At 36.6% G+C, this 19460-nt stretch overlaps 1 protein-coding gene across 3 annotated transcripts in view; it reads left to right on the forward strand.

The window, feature by feature from the left end:
• NCK2 (NCK adaptor protein 2) overlaps window positions 1-19460 on the forward strand; it is an 84003-nt gene that overhangs the window by 45632 nt on the left and 18911 nt on the right. For all 3 annotated transcript variants that reach the window (XM_064646373.1, XM_064646371.1, XM_064646374.1), the window contains one exon: window positions 6174-6415. In XM_064646373.1, the coding sequence (XP_064502443.1) occupies window positions 6190-6415 (226 nt within the window). In that variant the 5' untranslated portion in view covers window positions 6174-6189. The remainder of the gene's footprint in view (window positions 1-6173; window positions 6416-19460) is intronic.

The raw sequence follows: 19460 nt of genomic DNA on the forward strand, positions 1-19460 counted from the left end.
TAGTGAAATACCCTAAATTAATTGTCAAGCTTGTGTTAAAACAGTTGGCAATTTTAGGCTGTCCAGGTGTGTGGGGATTTTTTGCTCAGGTAGTGGTTTGACACCTTAGAACTGCATAGCTGGGTGATGAATGTTTGGTCACTACAGCTATTTAGTAAGTTCCTTTAAAATAGGGAGTAGTCTTACAATAATTTTTGTCGCTGTGACCTCTTTCCAAAGAAATGTGTCCCTTGGGGTGGATTGACACACATTATATGCAGAATTAAAGTGTTAAACTGCAGAAGACCAGTTGGACAAGGTGGCCTTTGTCATCCATCTCTATTTGTCCAAGCACCAGCAAATAGCTCAAGTAACAGAGCATGGGAAGGATTTTACTGGTTTTAACAAAGGCCTGTGATTTGCTATAATTTGGGGCAGTTTGTTTACTCTTTTTAAACCTCTGCATTGTGAGATTTTCTTGTAGCAATCATTAGAAATATATCTTTCTTGGTTTAGGTTAACTTTGGCCTTTGAATGAAAGAGATTATATTTTCCTGCTTTTTCAAATGTATGCCACTGGAAATAGCTAAAAGTATGTCCAAAAGGTGTATTCTTTTTCACGAGTGTTTGTTTGAATTCACATTTCTGTTTGTTTTAATGCCCGCTGAGTTCTGTCTTTGTGTTTGGTGTTTTACTGATACCAAAGAACTGAGTGAAACAATTTCAAATGTAGAGATGTGCTTTTTTGAAATCTTTCTGTATGTCAAAACTACTCATCCAGGCTGATTTAAAAAAAATAACCACACTCCCCCCCACACACAACAAAAAAAACAACTGTAAGTGAAAACAAAGCTGCAAACTTCCTGAAACAGTGGGCAGAGATTGCATCATCATAAATAAGAAGGCTTCAGATTTAGAGTGTACATCAGATTAAGTGATCTAATACAAGTTATTAATTGCAGAATACATTAAGTACACCTGTTTGCTATGAAAGAGACCTTGGTGAAAAGAGACTTTTTTTAATTTTCCGCAATTGTGCTACCTTAGAGGACCAAATCTTGCCTATTTGCTATAGCTTATGAAAGATTAACCAGGTGGACACCAGATAGCTGGCCTGTCAGCAGCACATGCTGCAGGGTTCAAAACCCGTTTTGCTTTTCAGAGTTTGGGGACAGAAAAAGGAAAGGTTGTTCAGCCTTCAAAATCTTAAGAGAAAACTGTATGTCGTCAGCTAGCTTTTTGTTCTTGCAATGCACTTAACTAGATATCATATAGTAATTATGTCTTATTTAATTTTGTATAGCCATTATGTGTTTTATGTACATCAGTGACATGTAAAAGCCTCTGTATCAATTTTGTCCCTTTCTTTCAGTGTGTCTTAGGAAGACATTCAATTTCAGAACAGTCTATTATATCAATTGGCACTGCCTATTAATAGAATTTTTGCTTGTTCCCTTGGTGAGGGATTAAATTTCAAGCATTACTGCCAGTAATTTTTCAGTCATGTTCCTTTTCGCAAAACAAATTGTGAACAAGGAGAGCAACTACTTCCTTTCTCGCTGCATCTTTGAAGCTCAAACATACCTCCTGTTTGCACTAACCTAACTAATCCTGACATAACCACGAGCCTTCCTCCTGAGGGCAAAGTAAAAAGTGCTGCTTTTCTACCCATTGGGCCAGGGCATTAATCTAGTCATAATGTTAACTTGTGTCAGTCTATAGGCAAAGATTCTAGTTCAGGTGGCATGCTGATATGGATCCTTTTTTGTTTATTGTTGTGGGAGAAACACATTAGTCCTATGTGGGGAGGGAGAAAGAGCAGGATGGTGAAATCCTGGTTTGGTAAGAGAGAATGAGATCTATGTAACAATTGTATATAGTCAAATATTTAAAATGACACCAGCTGAGCAAATCTTTCACATGAAAAATCACTAGTAGATTTACAAGTTTTTCAGAGCAAATTCTCTTAACAACCTCTACATTTAAGTTTCCATAATCTCCAATATTGCTTGCATGGTTTAGTTTTAAGCATTGCTTCAAAATGGCATAGTGGGGTTTTGTCTGTTTGTTTTTTTCCCCGGCACTGCTAAACTGTTGAATCATTGATAGTTTATTCGAACATAAACTTTTCCTTTCTGGACTTTCTTCTGATAGTCTATACAGGAGCTGCAGTATTAGATATTCCACTGATGTCTGCCTTTATTCTGCCATAGGGTTAGTTAATGTTCCTCACCTGTGTGAGCAGGTATAACTGACTTGACTTTTGCTGGGTTTTTGTTCACTACCTTCCTAGGCAGGCAGATTTTTCAGTTTTCCCCTTTCTCCCAAGGGTGATTTTGTGTAGGAAAGTTTTCATGTGTGCTTCTGCAGTAGGGCAGCTGCCACTGAAGACAGGACTCCTCTTGTAACAAAATCTGAACTGGAGGGGTGAAACAAAATGGCTGAAAATACCTGAGCTCAATCTAAACTATATTAGTTGTAATATTTCAGCAATTACCGACAATTTACAATGTCGGTAAAATAAATTAGTGTTTTACCGCTGCTAACAGTGAAGGAATTGCTTGGTTAAAAGGAGTTGGAGGTGTGTATTGGTCACATAGCTAATGTAAGAATTACCTTTTGAAGGTCTGGGTTGTGGAGTTTGCTCATTTAGTGTGGTGTCTTCATTTTGGGTTGTTTTTGTTTTTTAAGGTTGGGAGTTGGACTGCCATAAAATAAAGCAAATGGCTACTTGATATGGTAAGGTAAAAACCAGGGCTACGTGAAACAATATTGTACAGAGGAAAGCCTGTGTTGCATTTGATACATTTACAGTTCCTTGCAGAAGTATTCAAAGCTTTTCACTTGTGCTTTTTAAAGTGTGGAATGTTATCCCATCATGTATGAGGAGAAGACTGTATCTCAGTGCTAGGTTTTTTTGAGCTTTTTGAGGAGGAACTTTCCAGAAGGTTGTACGCTCTTTACAGTAATGGATTTTCATTTTCTTGATGTGAAGGAATCTCATCTTACCATCAAAATCTATGGGGACTGTGGTATTGTTCATTGTGCAGTCTATAAGCTGTACACTAAAGAAATTTCACATTTTCAGTGCATATCCGGTTTTATGTTTGGAAGGATTTGTTGTTGTTTTTTCCTTATGTTTTTCCCCAAATCTAGTTATTTGGCACACAACTGTGTTGCAGAAGCCTTTCAAAACTATTAATTCTACAGCCCCCCTTCTGGGAAACAAATGTGTCCTTATTCCCTTACTAGGAAATCTTAGCTCTGCAAATGTCACAGGAAGAACCATATTGTCCTTGAGGAAGAGAGTCTAATGATGTAACCAGAAGAAAATAATTTTAAGAACTTTAATGTATTTCCCCACATAAAAAAAAAACCCCCAACAAAATAAAACAAAACAAAAAACCCCAGTAAACAAGCCCCCCAAAATTCAAAACAAACATCTCCCCCAAAAAAACCCCAAAACTAAAAAAATATAAACCCAATACAACTAAACTCCACACACATACATACATTTTTAAATAGACAGATGCTTAGCTGCAATTATACTATGTATTTTGACTGTAAATCCTGTCCCCACTAGGGAAGAAGAGCTTGTGCCATTAAGCATCTGGTAAAACCTGGAGTACTTTACTGAAATGGGTTCTGTGTGAGCATGGCATGAAACTTGGCTTCTTGAAACATCTGCCAAAATTGCATCATGCAAGGGGTCTGCTTGTGAAATGATGTAATTTCTCAGGTGTACTGGAAGTTTTACATGTCTACAATGATGGGAATTTAAGAAATCAAGTAGCTTTGAGCAACCTGTCCTGAGTGAATATCACAGGACTGCAGTTGGTGTTGTCAGCCTTGATATGTGCTCTCTTCCTATGGTTCTGTCCTCACCCAGCACTCTGGGGAAAGACTTGGCAACCCCTTCAATAAGGGTCAGTTTTTTATTTCTTTTTCTTCAGAGATGTAGGAAGAGTTTAATAGTTTTCCATCAGTCACTAGTCAAATATTATACCTAATGTGTTTTTTTATTATTAATATGCTGTAATATTGTTAGATCATTTTAACTTGCCTGTGTTGTGAAAATAGCCTTTTTTAGAAGGGGAACCTATTTATTATCAACATCAACCAACTGCATTGATGATGTCTTATTTCTTTATGTTCTCCATGTCCCCAGGAACAGTAAGAATTGACCATTTTACAATCGCTGAGATAAAATAAACTAATCTAAATTGGAGAGATGGATTGTATTGAGAATGCCAGGCTTCAGAACACGCTTGATTGCAGTCCCCCTGTGGCTACATGAGCTTATCGACCTGTACGCTCTCTGTCCATTTTATGTCAGTCAGAAGGCAGAGCAGTTTATTGGAGACTGAGGTCCAAAGCTCAGGTTCTCCTCTGTCATTGCCAGATGGGATTATTATCTTAGTGGAAAAAATGGTTGAATGATATAGTGACTTATTTCTTGTAAAAGCATCAATTCCATGTGCATAAGTCACACCCTGTTTGAACTGTTTCTTCTCAATTGTTCAAAGCATGATAGCTCCTTTTAAAATTCATCATGTTATAATTATTGTATATTCTTTCTGTTTTCTGATTGGAAAATGAAAACTTAAACCTGTTGATCTCAGCTTCAGATTTTCAAAAATTATGTCCTGCATTGGCCATGAGGGGTCACATTGCTGGTGCTTGCTAGAGCTTTGCTGTCAAATGATTTAGCAACCATAGCTCAACCCTATATGATGTTCTCCTGGAAAGACAATTGATAAGAGGAGGCTATTAAATTATAATATAGTCCACTATCATGGTTTATGATTATAGATTAACTTTACCTGAGGAAAGTAGAGTAGACAAGCTAGGTTGTCTACCATGCAGTTTTCACAGTTTGTATTGTAGCTCAAGGGGGAAAGAGTGTGTGTGTGTGTGTGTGTGTGTGTGTTACTGTACATAAACTATTAGGTATCAGTACATGTAAGACCTAGGCAACAAGGTCAAATCATGTTACAAAGATCCTTGGACATTATTAGTTTGAAGTACTCTGAGACCTTTTCCTACTAATCAGTAGTTTGAAGGAAATTACACCTTTTACTAAAAAAAAAAAAATCTGCTACATTGATTTTCAATTATGTTCTCACCTCCTCCCACTCTCTCTCATCCTCCTCCACTTTCCTCCCCCCTAACCCTTCCTGGCAGCGATTAGAAACTTTTTGCTGACTTCTCAGAATTTAGAAGATAAATTCAAGATGTTTTGGTTGGCATTGTAATATGTTTGAATGTCACTGGTACTAGCATGGGATTTTTCTCTTCCTTGCACACTATTGTGCTCCCTCACATTTTTCCTGGTAATTGCTGGGACGCATAGGAAAACATGGAGGCAGCTAACAAATAGCTTTGAAAAAGTTCGGTGTTCTTACAGGTAACTGAAAGAAGTACAACTCGTTCGGTCTTCGTGGAACTCTGGATAGGCTTCAGATAGGGAAGAAATGAAATGCAGCAGGTATTCTTCTCTACCCTGCTGACTAATGCCCAGTGCAGGACTGTGCTGAGCTGGGACCTTCCTGGGAACAAATGGGGGAGTGAAGGCTTCTCCTAAAACGCAGTCGTGTGCCGCCTGCATAAAACATGGTGAACAAAAGCTTACTAAAGACAGTACCCTCTTCTTGATGTCAGATTTCCCTGTGAGTTACATCACTTCTTGAAGTATTTCTTGACTTTACACTAAAAAAAGATGGACAACCTTGTTAATTGAAGAAAACTTATATATATAATGTTAGTATGAGGATGAGGAACTGGGACAGAAGGAAAATATATTTTTGGAATGCAGCAATTTTTTTTCCCTTCTCAGATCAGAACTTGGAATGCCAGGTGTGGGGTAGTTTTATGATGCTATACGCAAAAATTCAATGGATTGTATAAATTATTTTCTGTTAATGTATATCTGGATGATATTTTATATATATTCAGAAAAAGTGAATATAATACATTATGATTAGAATGTACTATCAAGGTGTTGTCATATTTTAGTGGCAGAAAAAACGAGGTCAGTATGACTTCCCTTCTTTTTAAAAGAGGTTTTTCTCTATATAGCCTTCTTATTTTTCCCTAGCCTCTTCATGCTTATTTCAGAGGAATTCAAAGATAAAAATGAGTAAGAATTATATGACATAATTTACTGATGATTGTCATTTCATATTTTGTTGCAGAAGGACTCCATGAAAGATGACAGAAGAAGTTATTGTTATTGCAAAGTGGGATTACACTGCACAGCAGGACCAAGAACTTGACATCAAGAAAAATGAGCGTCTTTGGCTATTAGATGATTCTAAGACATGGTGGAGGGTAAGAAACGCAGCCAACAAAACGGGATATGTGCCATCAAATTATGTGGAGAGAAAAAACAGCTTGAAGAAAGGTTCTCTGGTTAAAAATCTAAAAGACACATTGGGTAAGTCCTTTTGTATTTTGGAAGAAGTTTAGTAGACTTGATGGGTGTCAGACTGGGAGTGTAATATGCGTATAAGTATATTTTTAACATGCCTGTTTGGATTTTCTTAATCCTTAGTTTGAGGTGACATGGTGAATTATTGAAGGACAGAGAGAAAGAGAGAGAGTGGGGCTTGGTGGAGAATCATGTGTAGAAATCTGTAACAGATTTTCTTGTTATTTTTTTATTCCAGTTTGTCAGAAATTGGGTATTTTCAGTGGCTGAAGAACTGTGTTTTCACAGAGATGCCAACTGCTGAATCTTCTCCTCTCATGCCAAGTCCTCTCACTTAGAAATAGATGGATATAAACTGGATTGTTCAGCATAGCTATCATAGCCAAAGCTATGAATGAAAGCTTTATGAATGGGTTTATACAATGTGGCTATGTACAAAGTCAGGAGTTAAGTTTCTGTGGTCTGAGATATTCCTTCTGTTTCCAAGTCTGTTTTATACCTGCACGTAAATTCTTCACAGCAGAGTATCATACAAATAAAATAATCTAGCATTGAAAACTGTTTATTTTGAAGGAATGTATTTCAAAGTCAGGTTAAATTAATTTTTCTCTATCACTTTTAATGATTGATTAGCAAAGGCTTTGTATATGGCTAGAAAAGGTTGAACATAGTGATAAGTGATCATTTTACATACGGAGGCCAAAAAAACCTACTAGTGGTATGTTAGGATGTAATTAATAAAATAGAAAAACAGGTACATGGAAGTGTTTTGAGAGGTCTTTGTGCTTGTGTTTTGTTTTTTGCCTGTGTCTTGCGAAGTCTTACATAGGGAAAACTTGTTGCAGACTGCTGTACAAAATGACTCTTCCACAGAAAAATTACAATTTGGGATTAGACTTGTTAGAAAGCTGAAAGGTTCGCTTAAAAATAACATGACTATAGCTCGTGTAGGTTTATCCTGTGCCAGTGTTGTGTCTAATAGGTTCAGTTTCTTAGTCACTTCTTCATTACTGTGTTCTCTACTGCTGAGCTGCCATGAAGTACATGAAAATTGAGGACTACAGGGCGGGTGGTGAGCAAACAAGGTTATCATAAGATTTACCAAGGTAATATTTAAAACCATAGTCCTTTCTACAGATATTCTTGGAATATACTCATTACAGTGCCAGCAAATGTGATTATGCCTTTTCAAAAATTTGTATAAAGAGTAAGCTCCAACATCAATTAACTGGTTAAAATCAAAATCCCAGGTGTGACTTTAAGCTCCTTTTATATGAATTTATGTTGTTTAAAATATATATTGTCTGCAAGCTATTTTATTAACAGATTGCAGTTCTGTTGTGGTAATATATCAAGAGTTCATGTAAAATGGGGGCAGTATTTACTTGATGTAAACATATTTTTATTTATATTCAACAGAAATGTTTAAGTGGAGGAACAGAGATGTGTCCTAGCATATGTGCATGTTTACCTTTTCAGTCTTAACAAAGCTGCAGGGTGCTTCCCTTCGCTATCGTGGTGAACTGTGAAATGGTGTGAGAAAAAAGCTTGATGGTTTCGTGGCTGAGCATTCACTACTGTCACATCATCCAAACCTCAGCCCTTTGCATGTACGATTTTTTAATTTCTGAAGTGCTGTTACAACAATCTACTGATTCCCTGTGTCTTTTTAAATGGTTTTCTCTGTGTGTTTGTTCATCTGAGGCTGAAACAACCTTGTGGTGGAGCCTGGCCTTTTCTTTTGCTGTGGCCACACCTAACCTGCTAAGCATCCGTGGTGTAAAGCACCTCTCATGCTCTTTTCTACTCATACATCCTGTGAGAGTAAGAAACGGCCTAAGCTATATCTAACTCACAAATTGACTCAGGATTTTTTGTCATCCCTTCAAAGGAGGTGATGCTTATGAGTATTCTTTTTTTTATAGTAAGGTCTGTGAATTCCTTAGCATAATGAAACATGTCTGCACTGTGCACCACATATCTGTGCAATTTTCTTTTTACCTTTCCTGAATCGGAATCCTCAACTAAACTGTAGTCTCTAAGTCTTGCTTGTCTTGCTGTACTGTAATTTCCCATTTAGAACAAACAGAGCATGTGTCCTTCCTTAGAAGATCCATTGTTCTGAGAGGCCATCAAAAATGCACTCCTTCTTTTCAAACAAAGGCTTGCAAATTGCAAGACTTATGCTTCATCTAGTGAAACAGCTTTTGAAAGTTTTTCTTCAACCAGTAAAGCAAGTTCTTAAGTTTTTTTATACAAATATGTCTAATGTCTCATCAAGCCTGCCTTTCCAAGTATCACAAGAAAATTCTTATTAAAATACCTGCTAAACTAGCACAGTTGGAATGGTGGTCATGAGTATTAGTTCTTAATCCAAAATATGTTTCCAAAAATATGTTTGATCTTGAAGCTATTGCCAAAATATCAGGTACTGAACTTAAGAGAAAAAAAAGTCATTTAATAATCAATCAATAATTAATCATGAGTCTTGGGAAATCTCAGGAGAGAAACAGGAGGCTCTTTGTTGCTTCCAGTGGCTCTAGAGAGCCCCTCTGACTTACAGGGATCCACCTCTCATGCTTACATCGCTGCAGCAAATAGTTGCTCCCATGGAAATACACTTTTCTCTACTTCTTCCTTAATAGACTAGATTTCCTTGTATTCAAACATATTTCATCTGAAAGCATTGTTATCTTGCAAATGATGTACTGTGTTGTCTGTGCGATTACCGGTAGCTATCTGCCACTCTTATGCTTATCCACAGTAATTACCGGTGGTTGATTTATACTTTTGTCAGATATTCAATAAATATGGAAAGTGCTAGCCATAGTTCAAATTGTGGCAGACCCTACAAGAGCTATAGCTATTTAATTAATAGTTCTCCTAGTTGGCTGTTGAAGATGCATCATCTGAATAGTTCTTCATCCTGCGTTCTAATGAAATTTTATGGCACCAGTTACGTTGGTGTCTTGTACGTAGAAACCCAAGTGCACCACGAAAGTTTACTGTCTTTCTGAAGTTGCCTGTATCAGGAAAACTTTTAATCTCATCAGAGAATGAAGTCATGACTGTTTGATGATAAAAACTAATTTTCCCAGAACTGTTGACTGTCATAAATTGAATTTCAATCCTTGAATACTTTATTAATAGAATCCCATCAGCTTTATTGTTGTTTGGCTTGTGGTTGGTGGAAGGTTAATGGGCATGTGGGTACCTAGAGCATACAGCTTGATGGTTTAAAATATCAACCTATTTTCAGCAATGTCTTAAGGCTTCTGAAATTTCCACTGTATTTTCAGCATTTTTTGGAAAGAACAGAAATAAAATATGTTCAGAGACAGCTCTTTTAAATGTGTTGGGTGCTTATTAAAATGGTGATTAACACTTGTTTAGCATATGTTCATTAAGCTGGTTACTTGTGGTAATGAAAAACAGCTCACCTCAAATCTCAAATGACTTCCACCTACACCCCCACTGCACACCTGAGTCACCCTACAACTTCATAGAAAACGATGGCCTTTTCTGCACCATTCACTTTTGTCTTTGCCATTCTAAGACCTTAACTCTGTTCTACTATGTCTTCTTTTAGTCCTGTCACCAGGGAATTTTTCCAAAACTTAACTTTAAATGACTTGCAGACATTTCGAGACTTGTAATTTTTCTATGGATGACTGTTTGTTTTTTTGTCATTTTTCTGTTTGATATACATTAACTCTGTGTTCTTAAATCTTTTTCTCAAGTGAGGTCTAATGGTTATGTAGCTACGATGGCACAGTTTTAATTATGGAAATGTAGCATATAGGCCACCTATTGAGTATTTTAAATGATTCATCTTTTCATTTCCTTTTTTGTCTTAACTGAGTGATACGATGAGTAAAAAGTAATGGCAATTTGGCCATTTCAAATTGCTGTCTTCTGTTTGCTCATATTGAATGAAATCTGGTAATTATTACTATTCTTAGGGCAAAAGCCAACTTCCAGGCCTGTAATTAAAATTTCATCTTCATTCATTATAATGAAGTTTAAAATAGTTTCCTTGAACAGTATTTCTTTTGCGAGGGGGGTATTTTTTACACATTTTGAATACATCTTGCTAAGCAAGAGACCTCCAGCGTGCATCTTCCAAACTGTAATTTTCTGTCATATAATTCTTCCCATGTGCTGGAGGTGGAAAGGAATTCCCATACCCATTTGGTTGGAGTGGGTGTGTGCCAGCCTCAGAGCTGTGCTGAGTGCCGTTCCACGGGTTTCCCCTCCTGCAGCAAAGATGATCTATGGCTGCTGGCTCATCTCAGTCATGCTGAACAGAAACCTTATCTGAAGGAAGCCAAAATAATTGCAAAGTCAGTTGTTTGTGTACTCAAAATAAAATTTTTGCATTTTTTCCATCCCTTTGCAAGTCATTTTCCTGGCTCCAGCAGAACTCCTCAGACAGCAGCATGCCACAAGTGACTGATGCATGCGATCCAGCAACAGGGTGCTGTTTTCATGGGAATCCATGATTTTCTGAATGCTACTGCGTTTTCAAAACCAGCACTGCATGTAGGGTTTTCTTACAGGTTTCTGGTCTTGTTACCTTTAGTGAACAACCAAATAAGAAGCCTTGAAGACGTTTCCCCTCAGCTCTTGGTGTTGGTTTTTGAACAGATGCCCATTAAAAAAAGGAAAGTTTATTAAAAGGTGTTGAAAGAGAGATTGGAGGAATACAGGAGATGTGTTTGCAAATCCATAGGAACAATAGAAACACTAGGTGAGTGTTAGCAGTGATGGCAAATAACAGTCACCTGGATAATGTTTCACAGAGGTGTTTGAGTTGCACAAGAGACTCTTCAAATCACTTCTTTATTAAGCTTCTGTAAGTCTGAAAAACTTCTCAGTAGCTTTTTAGTTTTAATTCTCACTTCATGTGCCAGATTTTCATGTGGAAAATAAGAATTGCCAAGTGAGATGTAATGTGTTCCTAGTATGTTGTTTCAGAAGTGTTATGAGTGTCCCGAAGTATTTCCTGAGTTCATCAGCCACCATGATGTGTGTTTTCCTGGGTCAATCTGCACATCTGTGCAGCGGTCCCTGAAGTACTATATATATATATATATATATATATATATATAATTGCTTCCAGGAATCAAGTTTTCTATGTCTCCCCTTCTCTCCTCGTTATTTATATGAAAATGTGAGGGGTTTTCACATTTATAACTTCACATTTTTGCACTATTTAATACCACCTTCTCCATGCCTTTTTGGAAATTGATGCAGAAGTTAGCTCTTTTTTTTCATTGGAGGGTCACTGCTTACTAAGAAGCATAAATGAGGAATTGGTCATTCTTTAATGCAATATTTTCTTTAACAATGGAAAACATGGGTTAAGAGGTTTAGTGTATTTCCTTTTTAGATATAAATAATTCAACTTAAATTTAAACTATAACCATCATAGTTTTGCATAACATAGTTATGAAATATCGTTCTCCAGATAAGTCATCAACCTTTAACTTCTGGTGTGTGTGTTAGTGGGCCTTTTTTTTTTTTGGTTTGGTTTTGAGGATATTTTCTCTTTAAAAATATCTTAGTGGGCCAATTTTGGTAGTTCTGATGTGGTATGTCTAGTAGATTTAATTGTACAAGATGATATTTTGACGTTTATCAGATTGTTTCTAGATCTCAAGTATTAAAATTTGATTACTGAAGTCTTTCACTGTTGAAAGTTACTAATGTGATTTTAACGGTTGTGGTTTTGAACTGAACATTATCCAGTTCTTCAGCACTAGTTTTAAAAAGTGCAATCATGAAAAGTATGCACGGTATTTTTAGCATAGTTATAGCTATAAGTTGAGTCTTACATATTCCCTTCTTGATAAATTTATGTTTGTTTATCAGCAAACTGCCTTAACCATATGAGCTGCAAAATCACAGAAAACACATTAAATTAGTAATATGACCAAGTACCAGTTTAAAAAATATTTCTGTTAGTTCTTAATTAGTTGTTTCCAATTGTAGTCTTCTCTGGACACCATGAGAGTGTAAAATTTACTACAGAATGAAAGAATGGTGGAAATAAGAATAAATATAATAAGTACACTGTTGTATAGCACAGCCTCTTAAGCCTTGTAGAGCTCATGTTAAAAAAACAGAACTGCTTTAATAAGACAAACAGAAGTTATTTTATTTTTTTTAAAACTTCAAGTTCCCTGTGTTTTTGGACTTCCTTGCCATAGACCTGTAAGAAATACTAGTCTTTCCATTCAAAAGCAGGCATTTAATAAATTTGATTTTAAAAAATAACTTCCTACAGTATATAGCTACTTGTCAAATTATTTATCACATATAAAGATTCCTAAGATAGAGCGATATTAACATTTCTGTTTAGCCGAACATCTCTATTGAAATTAGCAGTAAAATCAATCCCCTTTTAGGAATTCAGCACAATTTTTTCCTGTATCTTAATGTTGCTTTGAAGCTTTCTAGCTTGTCGGAAAATGTAGCAGTGGACTACATGACAGTAGTGGAATGTCTGTTGTGCCTCTTGGAGGACTGGATGAGCAAAAGTCATCTGTATTTACACTTTTAAGCAGTCAATATACAGGAATTTAAGTTCCTTTTCAGGGAGAGGAAGTAGTCGAGGTGTTTATGCACAGCACAAATTCTTGCTCTGTTTCCTAGAATCTGTGTTAAAATAGCTCATTCCATGGTTGAATTTCTTCAATAAAAGCACTTTGTCTGCTGTGCTTCATCCCGCTTTGTAGCTGCATTGCTCAAAGCAAGCATGTTTGTTTGTGGGACAGGGTGGCAACAGTGGTGACTCTTCACCAGTGACGAAATTGAGGAACTGATGGGAACTTCCTTTAGGTGTGGTGTCTTTGGTGGTTTGAGAGGAAAAAAAAAAGCTGGAACAATTGCGTTTCTTCCATATTCTCAGTAATAATAGATCAGTCTGCTTTGATAGATTGCTGAGAAAGGAGAAATGGGAGATGATCACAATGGTTTCAAACACAGGGAAGAGATTACTTCCATTCCTGTCTAGAGCATGTGGAGTTAGGAGCTGGCAGTGCTGATGCCACTGGAGTGTTAGCAGATGAATTGCGTAATAAGGAATTCAAACACTTTGCTACTTTCTGGAAACATCTGCCTCACGATCATCATTAAAACCTAGACTTAACTTGAGTGCCCATTTTCACTTCATTGATGATCTTTGAAGATCTAGACATATTCAATAGCAGTAGCTCTGCATATGGGAAATTATACAAGAAGATATTGCTGACAGGGTAGGGTCTGCTTTCTCACCATCAATTAGATACATACATAATGGCAAAAAAATACATATTTATTTTGAATTAGTGTTACTATTATACATGTTAAAATAGTTATCCAGAATATGAAACAAACTCACAAATGTATGGGTTTGGACATATTGTACATCCATAAATATTTAAATAACTTTAATATGGTTATCAACTGTGTCCACTGAAAGTAGCATTAAACAAATCCGAATCTCTGTGGAATTTAAAGCAGACTTTCTAAAAAATACTGTTATAGTTTTTAAACAAATGTGCCTAAGAAGGAAAAAAATCTGAAGTTCTGGAGCAAACTAATGCAAAACAAATTAAAAACCAAACCAAACCAAAAAAAACCCCAAACAAAATGAAACACAAACTTCATGCCTTTTAGAGAGTTGAAAGCAAACAAAACTGGTGAATATTCTGGAGAACTCAGGGTACAGAGTAATGCTTCTTTTACCGCTAAATAAGAGTTTCTCTGCTGCATGTATGCATCAGGCCCTTTATCTGCTCCAAGGTGAAAAGCCAAAAGCAGCAGTGAATGCAGAACCTGCAGCTTATTGCAGTGCTAGCTTGTGATGGGAGCAGAAGTTTGGGTTTTTTCAGTTCATATTTGTATTCTTCTGAAATTTTGTCTTATACACATTATTTATTGGAGTGAATTATTTAAAGGATTTGCTGCTTCAAGAGTTTAAAACAAACATATAATGGAAACCGTGATGTGTCCTACCTTTCAGCAGACTTTTCTACTGTGAGGGGCGCAGTAAAATGTTGCAAGGCTGAAGGCATAAAGAAATCTTCCTAGGTTTAGTCTATGTTGAGAGAATAAAGATCTTCTTTGTATTGTATTAGAAGTTTTATGTAGTAGGTACTTTTCTCCCCCCCTCCATGCAGTGTGTGTGTGCACAGAGGTACACTGACATTTACAGATGGAAGAATGAGCCTTTATTTTAGTCATAATTATGTGTGAAAAGATAAAAGGATCATCCTAACTCAGTGTGGCTGTGTGTACTGATGTCTTTGGTATTATTTCTCTCAACTGTCACCTTGGAGGACCCTGCTTTTCCCCTCTCTGAGCCAGTTATGTTTCAGCCTATAATTGTTTGGCCTTAGAGCAAGCCCAAAAATTAGCTCCGAAGGTAGTTTCACAGTTCCCTATTAAAAGAAGTCACCCCATTGCCAGTAGCTCTTCCTATGCTCTCTTCCAGCCATGGAGGCAGAGCTTTTTACTCTCTTAGCATTAAAAGTTAGTGTCTGAACCCTCAACTCTTTTGATGTTTAATTTTTTCCATAGAATAAAATCCTTTAAGCAATCTGCTAATTATGTCTCTTCTTCTGAGCCAGTGATAATAGACTGCTTTTATTCTCAAGTGGTGTCTTGTACTGGATTCCTTGCATTATGTTCCCTTCTGTCGCCCTTTCCCTCAGGTTCCTGGGAGGACTGAAGATCGCTGAGGCAGCAGAACTGGGGCTGCAGTGTGGGTCACTGCATTACACCCAGCTGCCTGGGTTGGACTCTTCCCATAAGCATGCATTTATGGGGGTACATGTACTTGTGTGCTCTGGGTACTGTCCTCCCCTTTGGCTTCACGTCCTAGCACACGAAGGTGGTAGCAGAGAGAAGAAACATGTAGCTGACAGTAGCTGATTTTGAGGTATTGTGTATACTTTGTTTGGTGTGTATAGCTGGGTTGCCCTTCTAAAGACCAAGCTAAGGTAGTGGGCAAAAATCGACAGCCGGTGTCTTGTACTCTTGCGGACACCGTTTTCCAAGGAATACCAGTGACTCAAAGGACAAATGATTTTTCCATATGGAAGTGACAGTGTCTGCACTTTCTACCATTTAGAATCATTGGGGAATTCTTCTCCTTCAGATGTGGCTATTTCCTTCAATATTCAGCCCCAAACAATTCTTTCAGTATCATTGTATCTCTCTTTTTGAGGCCTTGGGCTGTCTTAATTTTAATCCTTCAGGGTCTTTTCAAGTATTAATTTTCTTCTTTTTCTCTGTGTTTCACTTGGGTTCCATTGCTTTCTGTTTCTGGGGTTTTTTTGAAGACCTTAATACTAGGTAGCTATTCTGGATTGTGTTTTCATACCATGCAAACAAAATTTCTAAATTAGCATTCACACCAAAAAAGTTGGGCTTTGTCTCAGAATGTGCAAGGGAAGGTTTCCTTCCATTTCTGAGTCTCAAAAATGTTTTGTTTTGTGGAGTGTGTCCATAAAGCAAGAATTGAGATGTGTGCAATGCATGCAGACATCAAGCATAAAGTTGCTGTGTGAGAGACAATGCCCACCTCTGTTGTTTTTGAAGGGGAAGGGGAGGGTTCCTGCAGAGATGGCTTTCTTTGAGAGTCACTTCAGTGGTCATCATGATTGTTTACTGACAGTTCGTTTTTGTGGTCTCAGCAAATGCATTTGGACAGACACTGCTCTTAATGGAAATGGCTGGTCAGGTTAGCCAGGTTGACATTTAGGGTGCTCTTTCTAATAGATTACTATTTGTAGCTGTATTTTGCACTAGAAAATTGATTTAGGACTTAGGCTGTAAACCATCTAAACTGTATGCAATCATTGCCATCACACCTGTTTAGCAGTCTTTGGGACTTTGTAAATGAAAGAAAATGGGAAGTGAAAGAAAAAAGAAAGGGAAAGTGTATTTTGATGTAGTGAAAATGTCATTCTTCTTGTATATGGGCTCTACCAATTTACTAACCTGTAAGATATTTTCGTAATTGTTCGTTCAGGAAATTGTTCTCCAGAACAGGAGATAAATTTATTACTCTAGTATGTACTTGTTAATTATTGAGTTTTAATCTACAGAAGAAATTGTTTTGGTTTGTGTGTGAGTTGTGGGGTTTTGTGTTTTGGCTACAAGGACTAAACCTCAGAGGAGACAGGCTGTTTTGTTAAGTGAGCCATTTCTCCATTACTTCCCCTTTAGAGGTGGAGAGGTCTGGTTTTGTCTATATAATTGCAAATAACCTGAGAGCCCTTAATTAATGAAATTATGTGCCTTGAAATTTAGAGAATAAGTTAGTAAAGAAAGAGTTGTATTTACTTTGTTTTCCCTTTCGTAAAAGGAGCTTTGAATAAAATTGTAGTATCTATGACAGGCTTCTAAGGAGGTCAGAGATTTATGAAGAAAACAATGTAATAAACAGCTTGGATTTTCTTTTATTGTAACATGGAATTTAATGTTTGAAAACATTAAGATAGTATAACGTAAGCATTCTGGCCTTATGGTAGAATTACTAAGGCTTTACATCATGCTTGGTGTTGGTATGGGCCAACTGGAATAAAATGCAGTAACCTCAAAGAGTAGACAACCACGATATATTCAGGAGGGATTACCTTGAACTTTTGATGCTGAGATACTGCCCTTTATTCAATATTTGCATCATTTTCTTCTAATGCATTTCTTTGAGTTGAGATGATAAGCAGTTATAATTGCTGCTTTGTAGTGTATCTGTTCAGGCTTGGGCTTGATGATCTGAACTTCAATCTCTATTTGTAACATCTATTAAGTCTTTGATTTTCATGCACAGAATTGAGAGCAAATTTGAGCAAACAAGAACTGAAAAGACTAAGTTAGTACTATAGTCACATGTGTCTAAAATGGAATGATTCCATCTCAGTTATTTGGAAGAGTCTTTAAATTGGAGGGTCATCATCTTGCATTCAGGGTAGTCTACTTTGTACTTGCTGTATTTTATTTTTTTTTAATTGAGTGGGTTCATGTTAGGAAGTCGGGTTTGTATCCTGAGCTGCCCTGTGCGCCTCTTTTAACTCATATAAATGTGAGATAGCTAAATATGAATCACCTTTCCATCAGATACTGGAGGAGGTGAGGGCACATAAGCTATGATGTACTCACTGAGGGACAGGAGTATGTATTGAGGTAGACTGGAGCACCTCACACATATCAGGGATTTCTTTATCAATATTCTGTTGGTGTTCGTGAAGAAGAGGCAAAACGGTGTAGCTTTCCTTCTCTACATCAAGGGAACAGAAAACATTGGGAAGTCCTACAGGGCTACTGTACCTTCTCCCCATACCTTATAAATCTGTTCTTAGAGTTATGGGTCTGCCTTAGGTTTAAGGTAGTTCCAGTTATTTTCTCTTATCAGGACATTCTACAAAATCAAGAGTGCATCATTTATAAGTGAGGTGGAAATATAAAGTAGGTAGAAATATCTTTATCTGTGTTTGAAAGTAGAGATTTCTGCTTCATTTTAAATATGTAGATGGAAATTGGAACCGTAGGTCTTGAGAAACCCCATTCATTTTATATGCCCTCTATGTGAGACCAAGACAGCACTGTTCCTACTCCAGAGAGGACTCAAATCCCAAGACCATTTAAATTTGTCTAGTAGGACTACTTCTTCATTTTGCCACTGGGGTAAAAAAATACACGAGGCAGTTTATGAAAGCCTTCAGATCGTGTGTTTGTCTCCATCCACGTATGTTCCTCTATTACATCTTTCATTTTAACCTTTTGCTATAAAATGCTCTGGATACAGGAAACTCAAATCAGAGTTGGCATATGAATGTACCTTTCCTAATAACAGATAGGCATATTTAACACAGTGTAAAATGCAAGAATTAATGCAGTAGTTGATATGGTTGTTGAGTTGATTTCTTATGGAAGCCTCCATACCAAATAGTGTTTGATGCATGGAAAATTTTGACACTACTTTTTCCTGTATTGGAAAAACAGTGATAAAGCAGCCTGGTTGTTGAAATGTCAGAATTTTACTTTGACATTTAGAGAAGAGTTTCCACTTTTTAATTTGTTCTAGTGTGGCTGTTTTTGATATTGAGCTTCTTAAAGAAGATACAAAAAGTCATTAATAAATCTCTAAGGCTTCGTTTCTGTATCACAAATGCAGCTGAAGATTTCTGAAATTTATAGCACTGTCCTTTAAAGAATGCTGTTGATGGATATGTTGCTTCTAAAACTCTGACTATCCCATATGGATCTTGGCTTTTGAACATGTGCTTGGAAACTGGAAGTGTAGGTGGAGGGGGAGAAAAAGGAGTGGGGGGGTGCAGTCTGAAAATGTGCAGAAAGGTTCGGTTTTTCTTTCTGTGTAACAGAAGAAAGTTTAGTCTGCTAAATTCCTTAGTAATAAAGAAACAAACCCAAGTTAATTTAAAATTATAAAAATAAAAATAAATAACACAAAGCTAAATGCATGTTTGATCTGGACATTCCATCTGTCAGGAAGTTATGTGTTTATCTCTTTACTGGGTGGATAAATGACTTAATTTACATTGCATTACGGTGGGTTTTTTTCTGAAGAATTTTCCTGAAAAGTTAATTGCTTCTTTCTTAATACAATTTTTAGTTCGCTATGAAAAAGACACTGTATACTTTGCATACTTAATAACTGTATACATTAATATGCAATGCAATTCAGAGCCTTAGTATTCAGAGATGAATAACTTATTTGGTAAACAAAAAAGGATCATTGTTTTTAATTGTATCTGTATGAAGTCAGATGGAATTACAATTTTATTAGAATGCACAAGAAAAATAATAATATTAAGTATCTTAAATAAAAATTGGTTAAAATGTTGAATAAATGCTATCTCTAAATAAAAATGAGTTTTGAGAAACTTGCTTGTTTCTACTGCTTCTTACAGAAAACACTTGATTAGTAAATTGAATGAGAATTTCTGCTTGCTTTGTCTTTGAAGATTGTTAGAACTAGGAGAGCTATTCTGTAAAATTTGGGTTTATATTTGGAGGAACTAAAACATGTTCACATTTC

The sequence above is a fragment of the Pseudopipra pipra genome, chromosome 2 (genome assembly GCF_036250125.1).
Source record: "Pseudopipra pipra isolate bDixPip1 chromosome 2, bDixPip1.hap1, whole genome shotgun sequence".
Lineage (NCBI taxonomy): Eukaryota > Metazoa > Chordata > Aves > Passeriformes > Pipridae > Pseudopipra > Pseudopipra pipra.